Raw genomic sequence first — 12,350 nt, forward strand, 5'->3', positions numbered from 1 at the left:
GAACAGACAACCTCAGCCTATTTGAAGCTATACAGTACAGAAAAGCAAGCAAGAATACAGAAATAGCAGAGTCCCATTTGCCTGCCAAAGCTTACATCATGCCCTTCACGTCACTTTGCCATATCTCACGAATTTGGGCAAGTGTCTACACTGAACGGGTATGGTACAGACATAACCCTCCATCCACACTCGGAAGGACTTTTTTGTTTTGAAGGCTGGACCTCACAGCAACTGCTTATCTTCTTCCCACCATTTACAGCTTCCTTCACCTCACCTACCTACCTAAGTTTCCATCTCCTCCAAGCACCACTCTGTGTATGTAGAAGCCATGAGATAGTACACTGCACTAAAACCTCTTTGCCTGGAAAAACTTACTTGCTTTTAGCCCACTCCTCAACTGGTTAAGATTGCATACTTCAGGAACAGAAGGAAAACACACTTTGCTGACCTTATGAATATTATTTTATTTTGTTCCATAGGGATGAGCACTTTGGAAAAAAATATTGCTTGATATGGTGAATATAATTTTTATTGATTCAAGAATTGTTATATTGCCGTGAAAGACTCTTTGCTCTACTAACATACTGAGCAAAACATAACACTCTCCATCTACACTTCTCTCCTTTCCCTTTTGCTTCTGTCCACTCATATCTCAATGCTAAAACTGACTTAGTAGATTGCAAGGCATTCCAAGACACTTTCTTAGCAGGAACTAAGTCCAATGCCATTTCCGCTAAACTGCATTTACAACTCACAATATCCACCGAAACCTAAGACATCTCACTAATTCAGCCAGAAATTTGTCAAGAGGACTTCAAAGGGCAGGGCAGAAACCAAAAGCAGTACTAGGCCAAGCCAGATCTGAGAGTAAGAAATGTTGTCAATCCTGATCACTTCCAGTTTTTGAACCCTGAAAGGTTGTGTGCTGACCTTAACAGGAAACAATTGAGATGTTTCAGAACTCTAGCTGTTACGAAATTAAATTACATCTAATCGTTCCACAACTCTCCACATAAATAAATAAATAAATGAAAAGTAGCATTTCACAATCTTACCTTGAGATTTCTTTTAGTACAAGGCTTAACCTTGACACATTATTTTCTATGAAGCCTATCATCTCTAGCTCTCTGAGTGTCAGGAGCTGCTGTCGAGGATATATTATTTGACACTAGAAAGAAGAGTTATACACTGTTGCATGAAAAACTCAAAGACATTAAAAATTAAACTCTACAATAACAGCGGCAATAGAAAGAATGAAATCAGTGTATTTTTTTTATTTAGAAAGTATGATTAAAATGTTAAATTTATTAAAATACAACATTTTACAGTCTTGATTTCAAAACATTACCTTCATCAGCTCTTCCAAGCAAGAAAGATATATTCTAAATATTGCTGCAGTGGATGGAGGTCCAATGTATTGCTTTATGTCAGCCCTGTCTACAAAGGCCATGTCAATTTTCTCCGTAATATTTGAAGTAGTCAGGATAACTACATTGGGATACCTTCAAGATAAAAGCAGATTTTTAGGTCACATGTACAAGAATTATCTCCTTTTGTGATTGGCAAATTGATACACTCCTCCTTATGACTCAAGCCAATACTCATACAATAAGCAGACACATCCCTCTTGTCAGCCAGCAATTGCATTGAATGATCTGAAGTTCTTGGCCAGTTATCACCAGTCTATTCAATGCACAGTCTCTTTCTTTCAGCTGTTCTGCAAGTGTCCATAGTTTCTCCAACCCTACTGTAGAAGTGATATACAGTAACTACCTAAAGCCTACTGGCATAGTTTCTGCCACACAAATTAAAAAAAAAAAAAAAGATTATGAAAAGACAACTTGCAAATCTGAACCTTTAACCTACATGTTTTCCATTTCAATTCAGTAGAAAGTATATAGTTTAACTGGGAATGTGACACATTCTAATGGCGGATGACATTAGAGTGAGAGAAGTAACATCTCCTTGCTCTAAGAAACACTGAAAGAACATTCTCAACCAAAGCTATTTTTAGATGAAGCCTGTGGACTTTTACACATGAATAAGCCACTTAGTTTTAATTAGCCACAAGATAGGGCCAAATGCTAAGGCACTTTTCTTTCTGTGAACAGAGCCAAGTATGCCCAAGAAGGGGAGGGAAGTGGCAGGAATAAAACAAGAGATAGTACGTTGCACTAAATCCAGCACGTGAAGCAGACCAAGCATCATTAATGATCGTTTCTAAGCCACGTGCTGTGCAAGTCTGCTTTAGATTGGCATCCAGAAGCAGTAAATAATGAATGAATTCTTCATTGATCTTATTCTTGTCTCTTCAAAGCAGGTACGATGACCATCTGTCCTGCATCTCTCCCTAGCTTAAAAGGAAGTATACCATCTGTAGATTTGATTGTTCACTCAGTTGCAGGCAAAATATTGTTGGATTACTCCCATTTCTTTTCACAATTAGCACCATTAACAGAGAATAGTTCACTAACCCACTTGGTTTACTAGGAATTAAGATTTAGCAGGAATCCTGAAATTGTCAATTACCTTTTGCTATTGCAATAATATTTTTTAAATATTAAAATTTAAATTAATTTAAATTTAAAATTTACCTTTTAATCTGATCTATTTGTGTCAGTACAGCATTCACCACACGAATAGCATCTGAAGGCTCTGTGCCCGCCTTGAAGGCACTGCGGGCTGCCGTGAGGCTTTCTACCTACAAAACACCAAACCAATGAACCAACCAACCAAAAAAACACAACAAAAAATATCACTGAACACCAAAAAAAAACCCCAACCATAACAGGTTGCACATTTGGAGTGCTGGCAGCAAGCAAATATTTCAGACGGTACACCTTCAGATTCTTCTGTCTGGTATCTAAAGCTTCATCTTCATTATCTTTTGTTAAGTAGGAATTTGCAGGGAGAAGCAAAGGAATATCAAGGAAGCAAAATGTAGTGAGTGAAATTCCGGTTCAGACAGCAGAACCGAGGCTGGATTTCATTTTAATTAAATTTCCGTGGCGGGAGAAAAACACACACCAGAATAATGAATACATTGAACTTAGAATGAGCTTCCCCATAGGCACTCCAACATAACAAAGCTAATAAGGTACATACTTACTAAGTTGCTTATGTATGCAAGTCTGAAGAGAATCTAGACAATGAATTGAACCATAATAATGTTTTTTAGAGCTTTACAATGTATGTAAGAGTACAATTAATACACATCTAGGCTACTTCTAAGTTTAAAACAATACTCCATTTGTAAACACACAGCAGTAAGGGAAGTTCCACCAAGAAAGGTTTCGCTTCATTTTCATCTGGAATTTGCCTACTAAATCATACCGTGTTCTTCCCAGATCTCTCAAGACTGCAGTAGTCAAGATTAAAATTCACTCTTCTGCACAAAGTTAACTTGCAAAAAAGCATAAACATGCTTTTACTGTTCTTTACAAATAAACATTATCACAGTTCCCTCCCACCAATTTACTTTCTACTAAATTTTATGTATATCAACACTAGAATCATACCTCATCAATCAGGACAAAAACAAGAGCATCTTTGTCATCAATTAACTCTTGAATCTTCTGGAACATCTTGGTTACAAGCTTGCCACTCTAGAAAGAGACCATATGCATATGTTTAAGTATTTCCTTATCACATAACTTTCCAAGCCTTACCATATTTAAAGACAGAAACACCTGTTTTTTAAAATAACTTTCTAATACAGCTTCTACTTCAGTGTTTTCAAACATAGTAATTATTCTAAGTAATCTTTGATGCACACAGTTATTTTACAAAACAAGCTCGACAGAAACAGTGTAATTTCTAAAACACAGTGTACTTAATTAGCTACAGCAATACATACCTCAGAAAACCATTTAGAGAAAAGGCTATGGCTGTTTATCTCAATTAACTGTCCATATCTATACCTAAAGTAGGGAGGGAAAAAGAAAAACTCTATTGTAAATAGAAGTCAGTGATATCATTAATTTCTGTAAGTCTCATTCGCTCCATTTCAACCCTGGAATTCTGTGAATTAGTACTTTAAATTACTTTTAAAAACATAATACCTGTTTTTAGTTTAACTGTCATTTCCAGAAACATGTCTCACTATAATTCTTTATATTAAATTGCTAACAGAATTCCATCATTAGAACAGGTGCTATTTAATATAGTTTAAGTAACAGTTACCATGCTAATGGCCTCTTTTTTCTGTTCGTGTAAGATTTTGTCCATTATAGCAAGAACACATATATAAGCATGAAGCTTATTTACTTGGTTCTGCATGTCTCCTTAGGACAAAATATCTCAACCACACTTTATATTGCCCATGTTTATCATAAATTCAGCTGGGGCTAAAGTCAGATCACTCCAATAATTACACATTATTTAAGTTACATCTAGTATTTTATATAAGATTTTTTAATATAAATTTGTTGGTATGAAGTTGAAGGCTAACACTTATTACTTGTCTGATATACAGATTGACCTCTGCAGACTGTGGCATTCAGACAATCCAAGTACAAAATAAATTGGTTACAAAATCACTACCTATTAAAAACACGCTTTCTTGAACATGAAGATACAAACACCAGGCTCTTTGTCCTTTAATATTCATTGATGCACAACGAGAGCACAAACAAATTACTGTATCACCACTGGAATTTGTTTTACGTACCTGGGCACAAATAATTGCACATTTTAAAAAGCATTAAAACATCCTAACCAGCCTATTGGATCAATTTTATTGCTAGCCAGGTGCACTATAAAAAAAATTATGAACATTGGCACTTGGCACCAGTTACTTGAAATCAAATATTAAATATCTTCGGGCTACTGAAAAAGAACAACTAACAATAGTAAACTGAAGTGAAAAATTTCCAAAGGTGATCACCTGTACGACAGCCGAATTGTCAGCTTCTGAGCCAATGCTTTACAGAGAGAGGTTTTACCAGTTCCAGGAGGACCTGGTTTGAAATCAAATCCATACATTACACAAAATCTGCATCAGATTGTTAATGACATGTAACACCTTTTTAACTACTGTATTTCATTACAGCACTAATTGTAGAAGAAAACCACAGCAGACAATGATTGTGAACACCAGGGTATTTTAAGAAGGTTGCTTACTCCACTACAGTCCTAGAGCTGAGCTTTGAATTTATGTAATTTTCAATTATTAGTATAGTTAGTGTAATAGTTTGTATGCAGACACCATAAAGTTAAAATACTCAACAGCCACAGAAGCGAACTGTATCACCACAGCAGGGCTTATGCTTACTAGCATTCTCAAAAATCAGTGCTGTGCTTAAACTTACATCTTCCTAAAACATACTCTTCTAACATGCAAAACAGAAACACATCATGCCTAGTTTGATCAGCTGTCCACTTGTCCAGAAATCTCTACCTTGGGGCAAACTTTTGGATCTGTCCAAACCTTTGGATCAATCCAAACCTTTTGGATCTGTCTTGACACCCTATGGAAGAGCCTCACAGACTTTCTCCAAACAGAAAAGTACAAGCATAGTTAAACAGAGTATGAATGTATGGAAGTTGATGTGTGGGTGCTAAATAAACTGATAATATCAACCAGATGACAGTGCTTCCATCCAAAGGCAGTACTGCCATTATAGCATAAATGTATTTTGCGCTACAAAAGTCATAGATTTCCCAGTATTAACTTCTTTGTGACCACAATAATGAGCTCATTCCTAAAATTAAATATATCTACCATAGATTTATTGTTAACAGTCTGAAATAGTTTTCCAGACAAAAATATCCTGCAGCTTCTAAACAGACAGTTATAACTTAAGTATAATCAACACTCATAACAAACTATGACCTTTTATTTTTGAATACCAGCATTGACAAAATTGTAATTAATCAATAGCAAGCTGCATATTGCAAGAAAATAGATTCATCTGATATTAATCTTGTTGATGGTATAACCTCCACAGTAAACTAGGACCAACTTAAGATTACGGCTTCACTGAAATAGTAGTAACTAAATTAGAGAGAGTACTGCTTTCACACTTGGCAATGGAACACACAGTGTTAAGAATACAACACACAGACTGATTTCCCACTTTCCTCTAAAGTTTTTATAGAGCCATAACTAACAATTTTTTTTTTATACTGCAATTGAACTGTAACTAAAACATGGCTACTAATTTCCTCTATACCTGCATTATTTTTGCACTTTATACAAATTTGAAAAACAACTATTGCCACCACATTATAAATTTTAGAATTTAAATTCCTGCAAAACATAGTACCTGTGAACATTGATTTGATTCTGACATTACATTTCATCTTAAACTTGCATTATAGAGACAATACTTCTCTGCTGCTTTTGGATCATCTGATTTCAATACACAGAAGTGCAATGCAAGTTTTCCCAGAAGGAAAATACGAAGAGATGGCCAATTAATCTACTTGGTTTAAGACAGATAAATTTTACCATGCAGCAAAACAACTCTGTTCCACGATATCAGGTTGCTGTCAACATTTTTGTCAGAAAATAGTAGTGTTGTCGTGACATAATCAAGTAACTAATTGAAGAGAAAAAGAGACACACAAATTAGAGACCTATCAGCAAATACAATACCACTTCTTTCTACCAACATACACATGCAGTCAGCAGTGATCAACTTGCTGTTATTTAGTACATCCATAAGTCTAATTAAATAGTCTTGTCATTTCACAGATGATTTGGAAAGCAGTTCCATAAATTAGACAAACATTGATATGTTAATTGATGTTTACCTTATAAATGAAGAAGTACAATCATTGGAATGTTTTGCTTTACTATAGATGGTTATAAAGACTTAAGTGAGAATACTGTATCCATGGTATTATAAACAAGCTAATGAATTAGTTATTTGTGTCCAAAAACTTCAGGTAGAAACATTTATTTTTTTTTAACAAGCACGATAAACACTCAATGAGTGGTGTCATAAGAGCAACTGAATTGAATCACTTGTGGTTTTTACTCCATCACAATTACTAAATTTCAGATTACAGTATTACAGCTCTATAAGCTCTATAAGCATAAGTTATCACTGCAACCTTTGATGAATGCACAGAATCTTTAAACTAGAAAATGAACCCATGGAGCTCTCTTGTTTCTTCTGACTGTCTTAACCAGCGTTCAACTGGCAACGCACTCTAGTCAAATCATTCAACGTCCATTTGTGTGAACAGTAACAGTGCTGGCTGACGTTACCGCTACACCAATGAATTGTCTAGCTGCTGCCAGAAACACACAGTTAAACTCCCATTCCCTTCCGCCTAGCCTGCACCCACCACTTCTGTTACATAACTGTTAGCTATGGTCACAGCAGACCAATTCACGGGACAAAATTAGGTGGAAATTAGCCCATCACATAACAAGTTGAAGTGATTTAGTTTCCTCAGTTAGTTTACTGCAAGGTAACGAGTGCCAGTAGAAGGGAAGCACTGCAAGTACAGCTGATAGCAACACACTTCTCTTTTAGCAATAGCAAGACACCAATGTGTCCTTATCATTAAAAAATGACACCAAAGACACAACAGATCTTTTGGGACCTTCACAGTGGAGAAATAGAGAATTGATTTCAAAGAATGCTGCATGTTTTTTTCTAAGCCTCTTTGAAGTTATTTTTTTCCACCAATTTTCTCCTCCACTTCTAGAAAAACATGCAATTAATGAGTGTTAAAACAAGGTGCAGTATTTTAAAAAAGTGAATTTCTACTCTATTCTACAGAACATTAATTGTTTTCTTCCTAGAGGCTGATGAATGTGTCTAAAGCAAAAGTGAAAATCTTCTGAGAAGTTTTAAGTTACTACTAAAAAAAAACACCTCCAGCTGTTAAACTTATGATTTCTGTAAAATAAGCCAATGCATATAAAGAAATTCTTTATAATTTGTGGCATGAGCATCACTGAACCCCATTTCACAAGGAAACCGAGATTTTTTGCAAAGCTGACTTCACAGCAGTACATATTGATATACGTCTGAGATACGATGTTTAATCTCAAAACATCAGCTCTGCCTTCTTTTAAGTGTGCATCAGAGAAGTATGTAACTATGAAAAATTATATAGAGATTTTAACAAGAATATAAAACTTTGCAAAATGGCTAAGACTATGCTACCTTTCAAAATATAGAAGTTTAATAAGCCGGCATCAGAATTCTTTCTTGAGCTGGTGATTTCCAAATAACTACTCCATGGGATGCAGCAAAGTTCAAACAGGCTACATTTCAACTCTTACTTCTCCCAGAGTAATTTCAGTTGTTATTAATTTTCAACTTACGTGTGATTTTACTTCAGTGTCATATATAAGACTTTCCCAAAGGCCATGGAATTCAGCTGCAAAATCAATATATTATATACCTGTTAAGGATAAATTAATCTGGGAACTTGAAATCTACTATTGCAGCACAAAGCAGTTTTCAAATTATTCTCAACTAAAATTAAGAATTAAGAACAAATTTACGAGAGCAGTTAAAATACATGAAAAAAACATATGAGTTATTTTTCTCAAAATGCAATCACTACTTTCTAACAGACAAATTCAGCAGCTTCACAACTTCTGTTTCCTCAAATACTTGTGGCAAGAAATTAATCTTCTTAATTTCTTAACATGAAAGGAAAAATACAATTCTTTTCCATTTCTGTAGGGGATGGACCTACATTTCCCCAAGATAAAAAAACTATGAAAAGTCGGTGTGGGAGGAGGGTTCTAAGCCCAATTTTATGTTTCAGTGTTTTGTGGTGGGGTTTTTTTTTGGGTTTTTTTGTTTATTTTTTTTTTTTTAACATCAGCATGTAGAGGATTAAAAAAAGCTGAATAATGCATAAAAAATTCAAGCTGTGATTTGGGTATCAAACATTTCTAGCAGTTAGTTTCCAGCTTTCAGCAAAGAAAACCAAAAAACACTGAACAATTATAAACCAAAATAATATGGGAATAATGTCAAAGTATCAGATTGAATTATTCCTGAAGAGAAATGCAATGGATAGTCAGGCTTTTCACAACATGGAAAGAGGGAGAAACATCTCAGAATCACTGTCTCTTTGAGCTTAAGCTCACACCTGTACTTCTCCTTCCAGGTGCAGAATCCAACTTCCCCAAGCACAACACAGTAACAGGCAGGCCACACTCTGTTGCAGAGCAAAGCCTTATTCTTCTCTGCAGAAGACGCTCTGAGGACTTTAAATCTCTTTAGTTTGTTCCAAATATAAAAGCAGCACTATCTTGGGCACTGGAAGCCAACAGTGGGCTCTGGAAAATGAATGTTTAAACTGACGAGTTTCTTGTGGGTCTCCAAATAAACACTTGGAATGCAGCTTGTAGGGTTAAAAATTTGCATGCTTCTCATTATGACTATACATTTTATTCCACAAGACCAGTTACTTCCACCCATCCACAAGTATCGCAGAAATAAATGACGTGTTGTGGAATCACCCATAGTGGTTCAGTCAAAACCATAAAGAAGAAAGTCGAAATATATTGGTTCCATCAGCAAAGGACAAAGTTAAACAACACATACAAATAATAGCTTTAACAGGTAACCCAATAAATGCTTTTAGCCTTTTCAAGGTTTTCTTTCATTTTAATTGCTCTAGATCTTCCAGAAATATCAAATGGGTACCTGCTGGTAGCACCCAGTGGTTAGCTGCAATGATATCCTCATTCTCTTCTTCCAGGTTTTCAGAGCTTGGTCCTTCTTCATTCAGATGAAAAATATGAAGAGAAAGACTGCTTTTGCTCAAGTCAATAGGCTAGAATGGTCATAAAAAGACTTTTAATACATCGTATGTCTCGTTCAAATCTAATTATAACATAAGAAAGTTACCGTTCTCAGCCGGCATTCAGCTTTGAAGCCTACTGCTTCCGTCTCAGACCTTACTAAGAGGTGTAGGCCCAAAAACTTATCAATGTTTTCCTGGTTATACCATTCAGCCTAATAAAAGAAGCTAAATCGTCTTAAAGATCTTGTCTTGCTTATGTCCTTAGGCTATTACTAGTCTACCTACAACTAGTTCATATGCATATGAACAGAGCTGTACATTCTTGACTGTAAATACCTGTCTGTCTTTCAGTTTCAGCTCCGTATCCACGATCGACACGGACTGCACATTGCTGTTCAGGAAACCATCATCAAACTCTGTCCACTTGTAATCACCAAACACGACGTTATGTCTGTTCAACAGCTTTAAGACACTCATCCTGATATCTTCTTTCTTGGCCGCACTAACAAGAAAGAAACAGCACTATTTATGGCTTTGGCATTTATAAGGAAGTATTAACTAATATCAGAGTGCTTTATTTCATACACTAAGCCTACATGGAAAACAGCTTCCATCTCACAAAAAGACCCAAAAAACAACAACAAAAAAACCCCAAGCCCCAAACCAAACCACACACTAAAACCCAAGCCATACAAAAAAAACTCGAAACCCACTTAACCCCCACTAACATTCTGCAGAAAAAAAAACATATCAAATTCAGTTTGTTTGCAAAAGCAACAAGTCTGATAATTGTTTTTAATTTGTGCCTTAAAAGACACAAGCCAAAGAATACTATTTGCTCTGTTTGCAGTCATAGCAAGAGACACGGAATGACACAGTTAGATTTCCAGAATGGAAATCAGTTATACAATCTGACTGTGTTTCACTAGGTAAAACAGAAAAGAAATCATAGCCAAGGTACCAGACTGAATTGGGTACACTTAACTTGGAAGCTCTACTATGCTTTCACGCTTGAGGACAGCCGATAGCTCAGGATGGGGACATGCTGTAAGAATTCCAGTAGGAGACAAAAACTACTACAGAAAAAGGAATACAATTTTAAGATTTCAGAAAGGCTTTAACTTAATTTTGCCATTTCAGTGATGCATTCCCAGTTCCTTATCTTTTACGTTGGACAAAAAGAGAGCAGTGGATATTTTACACCTTGACTTTAGCACCCTTGGACACACTCTGCCATAGTTTCTAGATAGCCAAACTGGTAGGATAAGGACTGGAGAAATGGACAACAAAGTGGCTGGGCTGTCCAGTTCAAAGGGTTATGATTACTAGTACAAAGACTAAGTAGAGCTGCCAGTAAGTCAGGTGGAGAAAGATAGGGTGGTGCTGTCAATATTGGGACTTTTTTTTTTTTTTTTTTTTAACATTCGTCTTCTGTTACATCTTCATTTACACCCTGGACAGCGGGATGGAAAGCAACTGCAGCAAGTTTATGGGTAACACTGAAGCAGGGAGAGCTGTCTGTATACTGGAGGGCAGGGCTGCCATTCAGAGGGACCTCTTGAAGTTCAACAAAAGTAAAAGTGAAATCCTGTTTCTCCATCTGTTGCCCAGACAACAGTACAGACCAGAGGCCAACTGGATGAAAAGCAGCTTTGCAGAAAAGGACCTGGGAGTACTGGTAGACAAGGCGGTAACAAGTCAGCAGTGTGCCCCTGCTACCAATAAGGCAAATCTTATTTTAGGCTGTGCTAGCAAGAGTGCAAATATTGGGGAAAGTGATTCTTTCCGTCTACTCACTGTTTGTGAGACTACAACTGGAGCACTGTGCGCAGTTTTGGGCTCTGCTGTACAGGAGACAACGATCTCCTGGAGCAAGTGCACAATACGGCCACCAACTTGATTATGAGGCTGTATCACATGACACACATGGAGAAGCTGAGAGAAACGGGTTTGTTAAACCTTAGGAAGAGGCACCGTGTGGAAACTCATGGGAGAGTACAGAGAAGGCAAAGCAGAGCGCTGCGCACCCTTGTAGGTGCACAGCACAAAGCCAAGAGGCAGCAGACGCAAGTCGCAGCAAGTAAAGTTCTGATCAGAGAGACCTGCTTGATTTCTGATGAACTTCCACGTGTATTTGAACGTTGTCACACACGTTTGGGAGCGCTTGCTTCAAATCCCCAGCAGCTTCGTCCATCCTTCTCGCTCCTGGAGGTGGGGGGGGGAAGTGACACCAAGGAGAAGTAAGCTTTCAGCGGCCGTTACACGGCAACGGCACAACCAGTCCTCTTTGCAGGGCAGACGCCGTGCACCATCCAAGGGCCCCCCCACCCATCGCGGGGACCGGCGCTTCCCTCCCTCCCTTCCTCGGGAGATGGCGACGGCAGCCAGGGGATACGTCGCGAGCGCGGTCGCGCGCCCAGGCGGCGGCCCGCTCCTCCCCCCCGCGGGGCCTCCACGGCGGGGACAGGAAATCACCTCACGCCAGACGCGGCCCCAAGACCGGCGCGCTGCGATCGGGGTACGCAGGTCCACCCGGGGAGCAGAAGGACCGGAGAACTCCTCTGCTTGCCACCCCCCCCCCCCTTTCCCCCCCCACCACTCTGCCTGCTGCGAGGGCGCGG

At 37.8% G+C, this 12,350-nt stretch overlaps 2 protein-coding genes across 2 annotated transcripts in view; one reads left to right on the forward strand and one right to left on the reverse strand.

Moving 5' to 3' along the window:
• The window catches only part of TRIP13 (thyroid hormone receptor interactor 13), a 12,963-nt gene extending 1,040 nt beyond the window's left edge, over positions 1 to 11,923 (reverse strand). The window contains exons 1-11 of the mRNA XM_009894954.1: positions 11,832 to 11,923; positions 10,066 to 10,231; positions 9,630 to 9,759; positions 8,288 to 8,343; positions 6,452 to 6,542; positions 4,886 to 4,958; positions 3,857 to 3,920; positions 3,519 to 3,605; positions 2,595 to 2,701; positions 1,349 to 1,502; positions 1,056 to 1,168 (exon numbers count right to left, since the gene is read on the reverse strand). Of these exons, the coding sequence (XP_009893256.1) occupies positions 1,056 to 1,168; positions 1,349 to 1,502; positions 2,595 to 2,701; positions 3,519 to 3,605; positions 3,857 to 3,920; positions 4,886 to 4,958; positions 6,452 to 6,542; positions 8,288 to 8,343; positions 9,630 to 9,759; positions 10,066 to 10,231; positions 11,832 to 11,923 (1,133 nt within the window). The remainder of the gene's footprint in view (positions 1 to 1,055; positions 1,169 to 1,348; positions 1,503 to 2,594; positions 2,702 to 3,518; positions 3,606 to 3,856; positions 3,921 to 4,885; positions 4,959 to 6,451; positions 6,543 to 8,287; positions 8,344 to 9,629; positions 9,760 to 10,065; positions 10,232 to 11,831) is intronic.
• A 177-nt stretch (positions 11,924 to 12,100) lies between these two features.
• BRD9 (bromodomain containing 9) overlaps positions 12,101 to 12,350 on the forward strand; it is a 26,893-nt gene continuing 26,643 nt past the window's right edge. Inside the window, exon 1 of the mRNA XM_009895012.1 lies at positions 12,101 to 12,247. Within this exon, the coding sequence (XP_009893314.1) occupies positions 12,101 to 12,247 (147 nt within the window). The remainder of the gene's footprint in view (positions 12,248 to 12,350) is intronic.

This window comes from Charadrius vociferus, unplaced genomic scaffold (genome assembly GCF_000708025.1).
Source record: "Charadrius vociferus isolate BGI_N301 unplaced genomic scaffold, ASM70802v2 scaffold51, whole genome shotgun sequence".
Lineage (NCBI taxonomy): Eukaryota > Metazoa > Chordata > Aves > Charadriiformes > Charadriidae > Charadrius > Charadrius vociferus.